The following is a 15,340-nucleotide window of genomic DNA, read 5'->3' on the forward strand; positions in this document are numbered from 1 at the left end:
CCATCCCACCCCTCTAGGTCATCACAGAGCACTGAACTAAGCTCCCTGTGCTTTACATTCAGTTTGTGATGGTTTCTCATGGGATCAGTAAATAACACTTTTTCCCCAACTGCAACAACAAACTGAGGGAGCGAAAAAGAAGTAGATGGAGACCAAAATATCATGATTATTACTGGTACTGGCTAAAATGGAGGATGTGGTTCAGTGAGGGCAAGAGGCCTGCTAACGGAGCCCAGAGCTGGCAGACTCACCCACTCTCTGCGTCTTGGCCACGTAGACCAGAGAGGGCAGGCCTCCCTTATGGGAGAGTCACCGATGAGAGAGGAGCAGCCCTGACCACGCCCACTGGGGGGCGGGTTCCCCTCCCAGACTCCAGCTGCCCCAGGAACTCCAATGAGTGGAGAGAGGTAGGGTGAAATTAAATTTCTCCTGCTGGTGAAGAGGCATTTTCATGCTCCCATTTCACATGGCTGTAATATGAAATTATTTACTTTAGAAAAATCAGTGCTTGTTAATCCCTCTTAGTATTATAATACCAAATTCAGCGTTTTGGTTTGGCTTTCCTCCGTTGTTGTTTAGTCGCTAAGACTTGTCTGACTCTTTGCGGCGTCATGGACTGTAGCCTGCCAGGCTCCTCTGTTGGCGGAAATTTTCCTGGTAAGAATACAGGAACAGGTTGCAATTTCCTTCTCCAGGGGATCCTCCGGACCCAAGGATCAAACCTGTGTCTCCTGCATTGACAGGCAGGTTCTTTACCACGGAGCCACCTGGGAAGCCCATTGTTCTCTTAGACCATTGTGTTAGTATAGTCAGCATATTAGTATGCAGTGCATCTTATTTTGGTGAAGGAGGATGGGATTTAAGATCTTTAAATACAATAGAATAGATCTTTGTGAATTCTCTTAGAAATTATGACTGACTGGTAGATATTATTATCTACACATACACAAAATTTCTATGAGCTTCATAGAAAGAGATAAAAAATTTTGTGTATTGATGCTTTTGAACTGTGGTGTTGGAGAAGATTCTTGAGAGTCCCTTGGACTGCAAGGAGATCCAACCAGTCCATTCTAAAAGAGATCAGCCCTGGGATTTCTTTGAAAGGACTGATGCTAAAGCTGAAACTCCAGTACTTTGGCCACCTCATGCGAAGAGTTGACTCATTGGAAAAGACTCTGATGGTGGGAGGGATTGGGAGCAGGAGGAGAAGGGGATGACAGAGGATGAGATGGCTGGATGCATCACCGACCCGATGGACATGAGTCTGAGTGAACTCCGGGAGATGGTGATGGACAGGGAGGCCTGGCGTGCTGCGATTCATGGGGTCGTAAAGAGTTGGACACGACTGAGCGACTGAACTGAACTGAACTGATGAAGCTCATTATATTCCTCTTGCTACATATTCTGGGAAATTTTTTAAAAATCGGAAAACATGGTTGTAACACTGAAAAAGCCTAAGATGACTTTTTGATACTGGAAGAAAAAAGAAGCATGATTTAAAAGTAGCAAAAGTGTAACACGAATCAGTATTAAGCATAATTATGCACTGCTTTCAAATGCATATCGGGTCATGTAGCAAAAATATATATATAATGTATTATGGACATTTCCCATTTTGATGGTTTAATGTGAAGTGTCTGCTATGTTAAATGTGATTTAACACTTCACATTTTTTCTTCTTATGAATAAGTTATTGATTTAAAATTTGTATGCTCCTTTAATTCATAAAAGAATAATCTAGAGAAATTATATGGTACTTTATATTTCCAAAGTAATTCACAAACTTTAAATGAATAATGCAGACAGCACCCCAGGGATCAGGCCACAGACTGTATGCATCTTATTTCCATGAGAGCTCCTGGGGAATATGGTCAGACAAATCACTATGTTTAGAAATTGTACATAATGAGACATGTGCAGTTTCTACAGGGAAGAGGGGTCTTGAGTCTATCAAATGCATGAAAAAAAGTTCCTGGGAAATGAAATAGGTAGCCTTACTTTAATAGGATGTTGGGCCAGCTATGGTAAATGTATGGGTACAAACAGGAGCCTAAGCATCCTACAAGCAATCCATAATCTCATCCAGAGGTGACCTGAAATGGAGACCAGGAAACCTGAAAGGTCGCTTGTCCCATGAGATATTTTTATTCCCTATCAGTAAGGTGGACAGCATAGCAACACCTGCTTAAACCTGTTTTAAGAAGGCATTTATGAAGGCTAGAGACGCAGATGAAAAGAACGGACTGTGGACACAGGGCCAGGGCCGGTGGGAAGGGGAAGGGAAGGCTGGGATGAACCGGGAGATTGAGGACTGACGTATATACACCTCCATGTGTAAAACAGACAGCTAGTGGGAATGTGCTGCATAGCACAGGGAGCCCAGCTCAGTGCTCTGGGATGACCTACAGGGGTGTGATGGTCTGTGTGGGAGGGAGGGGATATGTGTATACATATAGCTGAGTCACTTCGTTGTACAGCAGAAACTAACACAACATTGTAAAATTAAAAAAATAAAATAAATCAGAGATCAGCCTCCTTAAGGAAATTTTTAAAAAGCACTTTCCATTCAGGCTTGGATATGTTTTATTGGAACAAAATTTCAATAAAAGGTGGGCTTAATTTACAGGGAAAAAACAAAACAAAAAAAAAGATGGCATTCATGAAGGGAATGGGTAGCTTAGGAAGGAAGTGGCAAAAAGGAAGAATTTACCGTGGTCTCTACTTATTTTCGGCTTCCCAGGTGGCTCAGTGGTAAAGAACCTGTCTGCCAGTGCTGGAAAAACCGGAGACGTAGGCTTGATCCCTGGGTTGGGAAGATACCCTGGAGAAGGAAATGGCAACCCACTCCAGTATTCTTGCCTGGAGAATCCCATGGACAGAGGAGCCTGGTGGGATACAGTCCATCAGGTCGCAAAGAGTTGAATGTGACTGAGCACACTTTGTCAACTACCTTCAAAGCTCTTCCCATTTCTATCGCCGAGTTTTAAGGGGAGTCTATGTCTCTAATCCATGCTATAGATGACGAATGCCTGCTGCAGCCACCAACTGCTGGAGAACGAACTCCCCCTTGACACTGTTCTGCCCTCTCTCTGTTCTGCTTAGTGTCAGGCTCTAATCCACTTTACTGTGGTTTTGGCTCTTGCATGGCAAAAAAACAGTTATTTTGAATAGTCCAGCAGGTATGTACTTATTGCTGCTCCCAGATTTAAACAGCTAAGGGTTGTTGGTCTCACCCAAGGGAAGTCTGAGGATAATGCAGGAGCCTAAAAGTGATCCTATGGATCCAGACTCACTATTTTGCTCCACCATTCTCAGTGCGTGGGCTTGGTCCTCACGCTTGTCACCTCGTGGCTGAAAGACGCCTGTTGCGAAGGTGTACCACATCCATTTTCTAGGGCTGAGGGGAGAGGATGTTGCTGTGATGGGCCCAGCATCCCTCCCCGTGCCTCTCCTTGGGTAGCACTGTCAAATGACCCTCAAACTTGAAGAGAGGCTGGGAGATGGAGATTTTAGCTTTCTTTGCTTTGATGGGAGAGAAAGATATGGAAGAAGAGGGTTGCGTATAGAAACCATATCAGCCAAAATATAGTGACTGCCACAAATGTGAACCAAAGAAGTCCCTTTACAACCTTTCCTTGATGGTCAGAAGTGATTGATTCCATGGTGTTTCCTATATTTCACCATCACATTTCTTCCCTAATTTCACATAGCACACTTTCTCTGTTTGAAAGTAAAATACCCACTCTGTAGGCCACACTAGGAAATGAAAATCATCACAATAATATTGATTTGTTTATGAATTCCCTCAGTTAATGTTCAAATTACTGAGTATCTATCTTCTATTGCCAAACACTGGGATACAATGTTGACTAATTTTAATCACTGAACATATGTTTTCTCTGTACAGTGCTTTATCAATTAGAAATGCTTTCAGACACTAAAAAGCAGACAATTCAAATAACTGTAACTTAAAACTATTAATAATATATGACTCACTTCTAAAACATTCAAAAGGAGGTGTGTGGCTCCACGACTTTAGGGTGCTAGCACTGTGTCTCTGTGATTCCCCTCATGGTTACAAGAAGGCTGCCATAGCTCTAAACATCTTATTCTTGAATAATGGTAGCCAAGATGGTTGATGAACTGTTTTCTCATGCCTCCTTCTTTTAGCAGAAAATACAGTCTTTTCTAGGGGACACCTCAGCTGATTCATTGTCTAGAATAGGGTCAGGTGTTGACCAAAAGTATTGAGTGAGTAAGGGAGAAAGTAAGTGAAAGTGAAAGTCGCTTAGTCATGTCCAACTTATTGTGACCCCATGGACTATACGGTCCACGGGATTCTCCAGGCCAGAGTACTGGAGTCGGTAGCCTTTTCCTTCTTCAGAGGATCTTCCCAACCCAGGGGTTGAACTCAGGTCTCCTGTATTGCAGGAAGATTCTTTACCAGCTGAGTTACCAGGGAAGCCCGAATAAGGGAAAGGGGACTGGGAATTAATATTGGGCACCCAACCAAGAGTGTTGTCACAGATGCTTAATAGCTTTCCACATATTTTTACATTCATGATCTCATGACTCAACGGGACTACCATCTAAACATGCTGGAAACTCAAGCCTGAAATAAGAGGTATGAGCTGCATCGGCTTTGTGAGAACTTCTGGCTGGAATGTAATTTAAAGATCCTTTGAAGGTGCAAATTTAATGAAAGGGTTTTAAAGATAATGCAGTCTGCCTATAAATTAAGTATACAAGATCTCAAGGAGTAATTCAGATGATTTTGTAGTTTGGGACGATCATTACACGGTGGAATGAAATGAGAAATCAAGATACATGGATTCAAGGTTCAGCTTTGGGTAAGACACTGGAAAAATTCAGAGGCTCCGCTACCTCATTTGTAAAATTATATAGTTGAACAAAATTAGATAACCCTTAAACTTTTTCTCAAATATAAGATTAACTATATAATCATGATGCTAGAAGTCATGAAGCAGAATCATCTGTTTCTGACCTCTTTTCACAAATAAGAGAACTTAGGCTCAGAAAGGTGACCACTTGTCCAAATCAGTGGCTCAGATGGTAAGAATCTGCTTGCAATGCAGGAGACCGGGCTTTGATCCTTTGGCTGGGAAGACCCCCTGGAGAAGGCAAAGGCAACCCACTCTAGTATTCTTGCCTGGAGAATTCCATGGACAGAGGAGCCTGGTGGGTTCCAGTCCATGGGACTCCCAAAGAGTCAGACATGACTGAGCTAGTAACACAATCATTTCTAAGATAGAAATTTTTGAGTCCTAGTATATAATACACTATGCTTTCACAAGTAATTGATGCTGTATCCTGACAGACATTTTTTTTTAAAGCTTCCTCCTCTATCTTTATTTTCATGTTAGGCAGAATCTCTTCAACAGCATTTACTCTGTTTAATAGTTCAGATAATGAGATTTTTCGAAGTCCACCTTTTAGCTGTAAGGTCTCAGGCAAATTACTTAACCTCTCTGTAAAACAATAATTGCACCTCCTTCCTATTTTTTTCCTTTTTATTTTGAGGACTAGACAAAATAATCTATCAAGGAGACTTAGGGGCACTTCCTTGGTGGTCCAGTGGTTAGGACTCTTATCTTCCATTGCAGGGGGCCCAGGTTTGATCCTTGGTGGGGAAACTAAGATCTCACGTGCAAGGCCAAAAAAAAAAAAAAAAAAAAAAAGGACAGTGTAGGGACTGAGAGACAGCAAGCACTTAATCTCAACAGGCCATCTCAGCGCTTCAAACACCAGATAGAGAAGAGCATCCTGGACCAACATCCACAGCGGGAATGTGGAGAGTGAGTCCAAATGTCATTCTCATTATTTTGTCTTTATGGAGTCATACCTTTTACCTGCACATTATACGGATCTAAAGGCTCTGTGTTAAAAACTAGGTTAGGATACAGAACTGCAAGTCAGAGCAATCATTATCACACAGTCACTGAGCTCATTAACCAGCAACTTGTACAAAACAAACAAAAATAACTTAAATCAAGGCATTTCATCAGGGACTCCAATCATGAATGGGCTGAGGGGGGAACAGGGAACAGTCTGACATTTTATTGAAACCGGCATTCTCAACCTCAGAATGTCGGTATTTTGGGATGGATATTTCTGGGAGGCTGTCCTATACCTGGTAGGGTATTTAGTTGCATCCCTGGCCTTTCTGCCCACCAGATATTAGCTGTATTGCCCTGGTCATGATGATCAAAAATATCTCCACATCTTGCAGACTATTCCCTGGGAGGGGTTATAATCTGCCTTCTTCTCTTGCTTGAGAACCACTGTGATAAAGCTTGATATGGAAGTGCATTTTTGTCTTTTTTTTGGCAGGGGGGTGAGAAGGTTCTCATCAGTTTCATCATATTCTTAAAAAGGTCTATGACCTCATAAAGAGTGGGAACTAATTACACAAAGCCTCTCAATAGCGTAAGCGTGCACATCACCATCTGTAGTAGTAAAACAAAAATATGCACCACCATGGCTAATTAAAATGGTGTAATTTGAAAATTTACTATGAAATCTATATCTATCCAGCGATTACTTTCAACTTTTGAAAAAGCACAAAAACTGTATGTGGGGAAGTAGCTACTTCACAAACTGCTATTCCCAGATGGCAGGGTTCTTAAAATACCGCCTTCAGCAAGGACTCCCACAGTCTGCTGAATGTGGCTCTCAACTTCCAAAGGGGTTAGCGCTAAGGACAAGCAAAAAAGACCTGACGTCCAGAGGGGGAATCGAAACCAGTGTTTTCTAGGTAAAGAAATTCAATGGAGGTATTGATTGCAAGAGTGATTGGACCGAAAGGTGGAAGGGAAGAGAGGGAGGGGAAGAGAGAGCAGAGAGACAGACAGAAAGAGGAGAGAGGGGACAGACGGAAAAACGCTTTCAAAGAGGTTCCCAAAGAGGAGGTCTCTTGGAAGAGGTTTGCTGGAATCTTCCCCTGCTTTTTTCCCTCTGGCTTGGCTGGAAAGGCGGCTGCCAGACGGAACCCGAGAGGGGGCTCTCCGCTCTCTGCCTCCCATTCCCACGCCCACACTGGCCTTGCTCACCCCATTCCAAAGTGACCACGTCCCAGGAAAGCTCGAAAGGAATCACTGCACCAGTCTCTAGAACCCTGCTCTCCATCTCCATCTCCTAAAGGCGGTCGGAAGCCGGAGCTTAAACCCCAAACACCAGACTCAGGAGAGCAGCCAGGGAGCCGTGTCTCAGCTCCCAGAACCCGCCTTCCCCCCCGCCCCGCCGGGGAGCACCCCAGAGGACCAGCAACTTTCTCCCCCACTTCTCAGTCTGTCTGCTCCATCCCACTCTCGCGTTGGAGCAGTGACGGTGCGAGGAGAGCAGGAGGGGGCTCGGGGCCGGAGGGGCCGAGGAAGCCGCCCGGGTTGAGCGGGGTGAGGTGGGAGGGGACCCCAGCTCCAAGGGGCCGCGCCCCCTCCCCGCCCCGCGCGCCGGGAGAGTCCCCGCCGGCAGCGCCCGGGCCGCGTCCGCTCCGGGTCCCGGCGGGCGCGAGGGGAGGGGACAGGCGAGAGGAGGGCCGGGCGGCGGAGGGGAGGAGGCGCTGCGTGCCTCGCCTGCCAAAGGCAGATCAGATCGGCTCCTCCGCCCGTGAGCCCCGGCTCCCCGCGCGCCGCCCCAGCGCTCCGCCCGAGCCGCCGCCGGAGAGCCGGAGCAGCGCGGGCTGCCCGGGCGCGGCGCCGCGCGTCCTCCCCGAGACCTCCGCCCCCTGCCGGCCCCTGCGCGCCCCTCCCGCGACCGGCCCCGGAGGCTCCGCGGCTGTCGGGGACCGAGGCGAAAAAGGAAGGACGGTCCGGCGCGCCGTGGATGCTCCGCCGGGGAGAGACAGCAAGTTGTGAGTGCGCCCCGGCCCCGGGAGGGAGGGCGGCCGCCGCCGCCAGCCATGTGAGTCCAGCGCGCGGCTGCCCCGGGGCGCGGGCTCCGCTCTTTTCTCTCTCGCCCCTCGTCCCCGGACGCTGGAGTTGGGCTGCTCCCGAGGCTCCGGACTTCCTGAGCTGGGCTCCCCGCCGGCTCGCCCGGCCCGCCGCGTCCGTCTGCCTCCGGGGCAGGGTGGGGGACCCCATCCTCACCTCCTCCCTCCGCGCAGGGCCGGCTGGAAAATGTCCCTCTTCCCCTTTGGGGAGTTAAAGGATCGTTGTGTGTCTTCGGGGTGGGGGTGGGTGCGGCCGTTGCGGGGGGCTGGCTGGCTAAGGGCTTGTCTGGTCTTACCCCCCCACCCCGGGGTGCCTGGCCCCAACTCGAGGTGAGGGCCCCTTCCCCACCCACTTAGTGCCCCCTCCCCGCTTCTGCCCCAGCCTTAGGGCCCAGACAGACCAACTTCAGCAACTAATGCTGATGCTGACAGCAGTTGACAAGATTAAAAAAAAAAAAAAAAAAGTAGCCGGAGCTCCCCTGGAGTGAGTGACACACTGGAGTGGAAAAGGGGCAGTGGGTGGAAAGCAAAGGGCAGGGGCGAGAGTTGGAAAGGAGAGGGGGAGGATTTGAGATGGACTCTGAGAGCTGGAGTCCTGGGAATGGAACTGTGGGGTGCATGGGCTCTGGGCGTCTGTGTTCTTCATGAAAAGTAGGGAAAGTGGTTCTAAGGAACTCTGAAAGGGAGGGCAGGATGCAAGTGGAACCCCTGGAATGACTGGAAGGTATGGACTCTTTTTTTAGATGAGACACAGTCATTCATTCAGTGGGAAAGATGGTTCCAATAATTTAATTAGAAGCAATTAATCAGAATTGCAGATATGAAAATGAGTCGTACACAGGCTTTCTTTTGTTGACACTAGAGAAGATAGTTGAGACTGAAGGCATTCCCAAACGCTACTGAATAAGCATGGCAAGACGCCTTAGAGTCCCATCCACTCTGTATGCCTAGACAGTCTGTAATTGTGAAAATGAGCCTAATTATTTTGTTCGGGCTCATGCAGAGAGTTAATGCACCTAAAGGAACACAGAAAAGTTGCTGCAAATTATGAGCGTGAACTTGTAAGCTAACTGAACAAACATGCTATGGTTATTTTAGTGTAACGTTCAGAATTCTGTTTACCGCCAGTAAGAATGCTACATTCTTTTTAAAGTGAGTATATGAAATGAATTCATTGGCTTGGCAAGTAGGAATAAGTCATGCATTTCTTTAAGTAAGTAGCTGTCCAAGTTAATTAGGGAACATGTGTAGGAGATAAAGACGTGAAAAAGCTTTGAGCCAGTCTGACAAAATTTGAATTACGAAGAAGTTGATAGAATGGGTTCTTCTCACTTTTGAACTATGGAGGTGTCTCTGAATGGGTGTTAATTGAAAGTTGCAGACCAACTGAGTTGGTCTTATCTTTTCTGTAAAGACATTTAACCTTTAATGTTAACGGTTTTTCCAGGGACCAGCATCCTTACTGCAGAGAATGGGAAGTTGATGTCCAGTAAGACTGAAGATCGGTTCTGTTAGTAACCACTCTCCCATCACAGAACTGTGGATTACCCGCAGGAAGCCGGTAGTTTGACAGCCTTTACCTCTTCCTGCAAACCCGGAACAGTTACTTTGGGTCCTCCTTGCCCTGTCAGGTGAAAGATGGCATCCAGTCTGACTTGCACCGGGGTCGTCTGGGCTCTGCTCTCGTTTCTTTGTGCAGCCACCTCCTGCGTGGGGTTCTTCATGCCTTACTGGCTCTGGGGATCACAGCTGGGCAAGCCCGTGTCCTTCGGCACTTTCCGGAGGTGCTCGTATCCCGTGCACGATGAGAGTCGGCAGATGATGGTGATGGTTGAGGAGTGTGGGCGCTACGCCTCTTTCCAGGGCATTCCCAGCGCCGAATGGAGGATCTGTACCATCGTGACCGGCCTAGGCTGTGGCCTGCTCCTCCTGGTGGCGCTCACTGCCCTCATGGGCTGCTGCGTGGCGGAGCTCATCTCCCGGACGGTGGGCAGAGTGGCCGGCGGAATTCAGTTTCTGGGGGGTAAGTGACTTTACCCAACCTCACTTGTTTACTGGAATCCCGGAGCAATGTTGAAAACTGTGTTCCAGCTGTCTACTGAGATTATGGTCATTTACACTTGGAACGATAGGGAGGTGTGGATATAGAGTGACTTTGGGGACAGATTGCCAAAGTCAGAGATTCTTTACTGGAATTGCTTTATAAACATCAAGAGCTCTTAATTTCTGTATATCCCCAAACATGTACATCATTGGTCTGCTAAGTACCACCTCTGTGAGGCAGTAACGTCTAGGTTGTTTATAATGTTGGAGAGGAGACAGTTTGGATTTTATAGCTACTGGCTTTTTACGATCAACAGCCAGCAATTACAGTATCCGTGTCTTTCTAGAATCCTGAGATCTTAAGAGATGAAAACTTCACGAAAAGTAGAAAAGGTTTTTGTTTCAACATTGTCATCATAAGCCTTTAATACTCTTTGTTGGATATAAAATTGAGCCTTGCCCCATCTTAAATTATATTTCTAAATAAGTGATTACAGTTTTAAATGAGAGATCAGTTTTACATGAACAATTATGAATTTCACTATGCCACAAAGATAGGCTTAATTACTTTGTTAGGACTGCTTTTACTGTGAAGGAAAAAAAAAGGAATTTTTAGCAAGTGATGTGTGCTTGTTTCAAATGGACTGGCTAGTCTCACTAACACCAGAAAAGGTTTGATTTTTACTTGGGTTTCCTCCAACATGTATTGCTTCAATATTTCTGGTCATATGGTTTTAATTATACTTTATTTATTTTCCGCTGTGCCTTTCACCTCCATTTTTCAACCTGACGGGCTGAACTTGTCTGATTTAGAATCCGCCTTGGTGAAATATGACAACCTCTGCAGATAGTACAGAACACGAGAAAACAGGAAGCCAGGAAAACATATAAAATATATTTGTAACTTCATTGCAAAGTAAGAGTCTGCGACCTGGCTCTTTCTTTGGGTGCTCTCTTGCAGTCTTTTGTGAAAAATCCAGAAGAGGAAAAAACACTACAAATAGAGTCCTCAGATAGAGTCTACATATTGGAGACATCCCAACAGATGATTTCAGATTATCTAATATTAAACTTTCAAGTAACGTTTTGAGTATGAAAATTCTCGTGCTGAAAATGCAAGGGGCCCAGAGTTTTGTGTTTTGGAGTAAGAGATCCAGTTGTTTGCAGTTCTTTATTTCCTTACCAGATGTAACTTTGTTCTCATCTATTTGTCCCCTGTGGTTTTGTGTCTCACTCTGCCCTAGGAGGTAATTGGGGGGCTTAACTGTCCTTCCTTTACTGTTCAGCGTTGAGTGCAAGTCTTGTGTGTGATGTATAGATTCCTACAGAAGGACAGTACCGGAAAGCCATTAGGAAACGAATGAGGTTTTTGCAGAGAGTGGAAATACAAATCCAGAGTTAAAAACTTGTTGATACCTCAGATTTGAAAAACAGAACTAATGCCAGGAATATTTAAAAGTGTTTTTTTTTTTTTTTTCTTTAAGAATAAACTTTTGACTTGCTGTTTGTGTTTCACTTGGCTCAGGAAAAATACTTGGACAGTTTCTTTTTCTCCTGGTAAATATTACTTTTCATTTTTTCCTCTTCACTATGGGGCAGAGGCTACTATTATTTCTGGCAGAACAGGAAAGTGCTTACGAAGAGGAATCAGTTTTTATTGATTACCTTTAAATGTCTCATGCAAGAAGGCAACAGGAAGTAAATATGAGACTCATGAGATTTATGCTTCTCTTTCTAAGCTATCTATAGATTTGGGAGAATTATAAAGAGCTTAATGTTCTACTTTATAGAAAACTCAAGGGGAAAGACCATTATAGAGGTTATATATACTTTTAAAAGGTCTGTTTTTTCCCTCGTTTTTAAAAGGTCTGTTTTTTCCCTCGTATATGCTCTTCATGAACTCTCACTTGTTAAGAGTTACTGACATTGAGCTGAGGATATAGATTCTTATTAGCATGTCTCAAATAGATTTCTCATATCCTGCAGAAAATAATTCTGAATATGAAACCTCAGGGCTTTTCTAATTCAAACCTTTTGGGACCCGAGTAAGTAAATATATCCCCACTACCCAAGACAGTCGTCATTTTAGAATTAAAAAATAACTTGAGCTGCAGAAAAGATTTTGAAAATTTGCCATTAATTGCTACCACTTTAGTGATAGACCAGTTGACCAAAAAAAATGCTTTAGAAGGAATTCCTCCTGTTCATTTCATACTTGTTCAAGTTTTTATGTATAAAAACTTGAGTGATAAATAATTTTATGAAAGTTTTCATAAAATGGGTTTCATAAAGACAGCACAATACCAAATAACTGAGTTCTGTGAATTTAATCAATGTCTGTGCTTTCAAAATACAGTCAACATTACAGGACACTCTGCTATAAGGTGGATTCTCCTTCTAAAAAATGATCCACCCAGAAAGGTTATGTTTAGCTAAACTTAGGATTGCTCCAAAAACAACAGGAAGCGGGAGAATGGCTGAGTGCAGAAGCATCCTGCTTAACTCCGCCTGACTGTGTCCAGAGTGTGCACATATGGTGTAACATCAGGCAGTAAAACCCCTGCAGTACTTTGGAACTAGTTAAAGGACACAGTGTCAACTTCATTTTGAATCGTCTTGCTATGGTTGCTTAGAGGTTAAAATGTCACCTGCAAACGAATGGAACAACACAAAGGGGGCACTGTGGTCCACGGACATTTACCACCTATAAAAGAAGTCCTCCGAGGAGTCAATGGTTTCTGCCTGTCTCGCAGTAACTTGCTCATAAACTTTAATTGCCACCATCTCCATCTTATATTTTAAGTCATGTCTTTGTCATAATTTTTAAAAACCAGCTTGGGTTGAGTTTTATCCTCAATTGAATTTTTAACAGGCAGGTAGAAAGCCTTTGAAAAGTATCACATCTAGTAAAATTGTTCACATGCTGAAAGTGTAGTAATGGTGTTATGAGAAGATAGAGGTTGTAACGTTTTTGTTTGTGGAATGCAAAAATTATGTCCTTTCTGATACATCATTAAGTACTTTAATAGACTTTTTAAAGCTTAATACCAAACTTTTGACGTGTGCGTTAGAAAAATACCTTCTTTACGGGCTCTGTAAATGAAGCATGTAAGAACACTGCAAAGACATATTAAGGCTATCTTAAGTTCAAATGAGCTGACTCATTGGAAAAGGCCCTGATGCTGGGAAAGATTGAAGGCAGGAGGAGAAGGGGACAACAGAGGATGAGATGGTTGGATGGCATCACCGACTCGATGCACATGAGTTTGAGTTAGTGATGGACAGGGAGGCCTGGCACGCTGCAGTCCATGGGGTTGCAAAGAGTTGGACACAACTGAGCGACTGAACTGAAGTTCTGCCCACTGGTGCTTGTAATTGTCAGGGTCTGAATCTGTAGATTTCATATTTGGAAATTGCTGGTGTTATAATGAGAGGGCACGGAAAAGTCCCAAATTGGCATTATTCCATATTTCGTTTGGATGCGAGTCGCATATGTGTTTAAAATGAGTGTAGAATGCAAATCAGTAGTAAACAACTACCTTTCCAGTTGAGACACTGTTCTGTTCAGAGAAGCCAGGTGAGACCATCTCTTCAACTAATTGATGGTTAAGTGCCACTCGCGACAGTAATGACGACAGAGTGCTTCTTGCCACAAACCCATCTCTGTGCTGAAAGCATCATGGCCTCTCCGGAGCCCCTCGCTGTAGGGCTCCACTTGGATAGGTCCTTCATCCTTTGGGATGAGGGCTCGCAACATCTCTTCCCCTTGCTCCACTTTCAACCTGATCAGACATACGATTTGTCCCGTTATGCTTTCCTTCACATCCGGGTTCTCTGTCACATGACAGCTGAGAAATAAGGCAAATAAGTGTTGGTGTGTTAATGGGCACCTTAGCCTTTTAGTGACAGTGTCCTCACTGTAAGAAATTGCTCTAATTTTTAAGAAATCCAGGCATTTCCTGGGCCAGTTGGGGCAACAGGCAGAGCTCTTCTTGCTCCTCTTTAAATTACATCTTAGAGATCACGAACTACTGTTTCCTGCTTCTTTTAACCTTACCGTGTAAAGTCCAGGTGAGTTACTTTGAGCCACTTAAAAGCCACTATACCCATAATGTCCAAATCTTCATTTCCTTCTCGTGGAGTAGAGTCTTTCTAAGAGAATCATCTGATTTTTAACTTACTTCCCTTTGTTGCCACCGGCTAACACAGTGCTAGCTGATACTTCTGAGGTCAGGGTCTGTCTGGACTGGTTAGCTTCACTAACACGTTTGTTGTTGTACAACTCTTTGCAAACCCATGGACTCAGCACGCCAGCCTTCCCTGCCCTTCACTATCTCTCGAGGTTTGTTCAGATTCATGTCCATTGAGTCGGTGATGCCATCCAACCATCTCATCCTCTGTCGCCTCCTTCTCCTGCCTCAATCTCTCCCAACATCAGTCTTTTCTAATGAGTCACTTCTTCACCTCAGGTAGCCAAAGTATTGGAGCTTCAGCATCAGTCCTTCCAATGACTATTCAGGGTTGATTTCCTTTAGGATTAACTGGTTTGATCTCCTTGCTGTCCAAGAGACTGAAGAGTCTTCTCCAGCACCACAGTTTGAAAGCATCAATTGTTTGATGTTCAGCCTTCTTTATGGTTCAACTCTTACATCCATACATGACTATTGGAAAAAACCACATAAACGAAACTAAATCAAGTCTCACTAACACACTAAGTCTCACTAGATTTACATCTGCATAGGTTTATGAATTGTCCCATTGCCTTGTAAAACATGTATTTTCAGTTATAAGAAAAGCCAGCCGAGGCATGTGAATTCATAATCATTTCAAAAGAAAAACTTAAAATGCACACTGAAGACAGCTTTACCTCACTCTACAATACACAGGCAGCATCTCAAGATGCATCCGATTTGTGCCTCATACAGAGTCATCACTGTTACACTGTCGGTTCTTGAACTTTGCAGCTAACTCTAGCTTGCCAAGGGTGTCCTCTCGTGTGTGTTGCTTATAATCAGAAAGCATAACAGCCTCAAGTTTAAAACTTTTATTCCTGGCTATCATTAAAATTCATATTTTTGTTTTCATAAGGCTTCACGTTTGTGTTCGAGGGATCACAGATTCCTGGGGGATACCAGTAGCTGTAAACAGGAAAAGCAGAACCATTTGGGAAACAAGTAGGTTGGAGAAACACTTGGTTATGGAAAGTTAATAAATTTCATTACAGCACAGAATCTAGAATATTTTGATGCCTATACCAACCTCCTGGGGGGCATGAGGAAGGTGTAGTATTAAGTGTTTTCCTAAGTAATTTGCAGTGCTGTCCCTGAAGGGACTGGTGATCCTTAGAAC

General features: G+C 44.5%; 1 protein-coding gene across 3 annotated transcripts in view; it reads left to right on the forward strand.

Annotated features, from left to right (window-relative positions):
- The first annotated feature begins 6,672 nt into the window (after positions 1–6,672).
- Positions 6,673–15,340, forward strand: part of LHFPL6 (LHFPL tetraspan subfamily member 6) — a 238,974-nt gene continuing 230,306 nt past the window's right edge. The window contains exons 1-2 of one of the 3 annotated variants that reach the window (XM_040267023.1): positions 6,673–6,775; positions 9,396–9,971. In XM_040267023.1, coding sequence (XP_040122957.1) covers positions 9,587–9,971 — 385 coding nt within the window. In that variant the 5' untranslated portion in view covers positions 6,673–6,775; positions 9,396–9,586. Of the gene's footprint in view, positions 6,776–7,608; positions 7,921–9,395; positions 9,972–15,340 lie in introns of those variants that run through there. The other 2 variants (XM_040267020.1, XM_040267021.1) reach the window with 2 other exon arrangements.

Source organism: Oryx dammah, unplaced genomic scaffold, assembly GCF_014754425.2.
Source record: "Oryx dammah isolate SB20612 unplaced genomic scaffold, SCBI_Odam_1.1 HiC_scaffold_24, whole genome shotgun sequence".
In the NCBI taxonomy this organism is placed as follows: Eukaryota; Metazoa; Chordata; class Mammalia; order Artiodactyla; family Bovidae; genus Oryx; species Oryx dammah.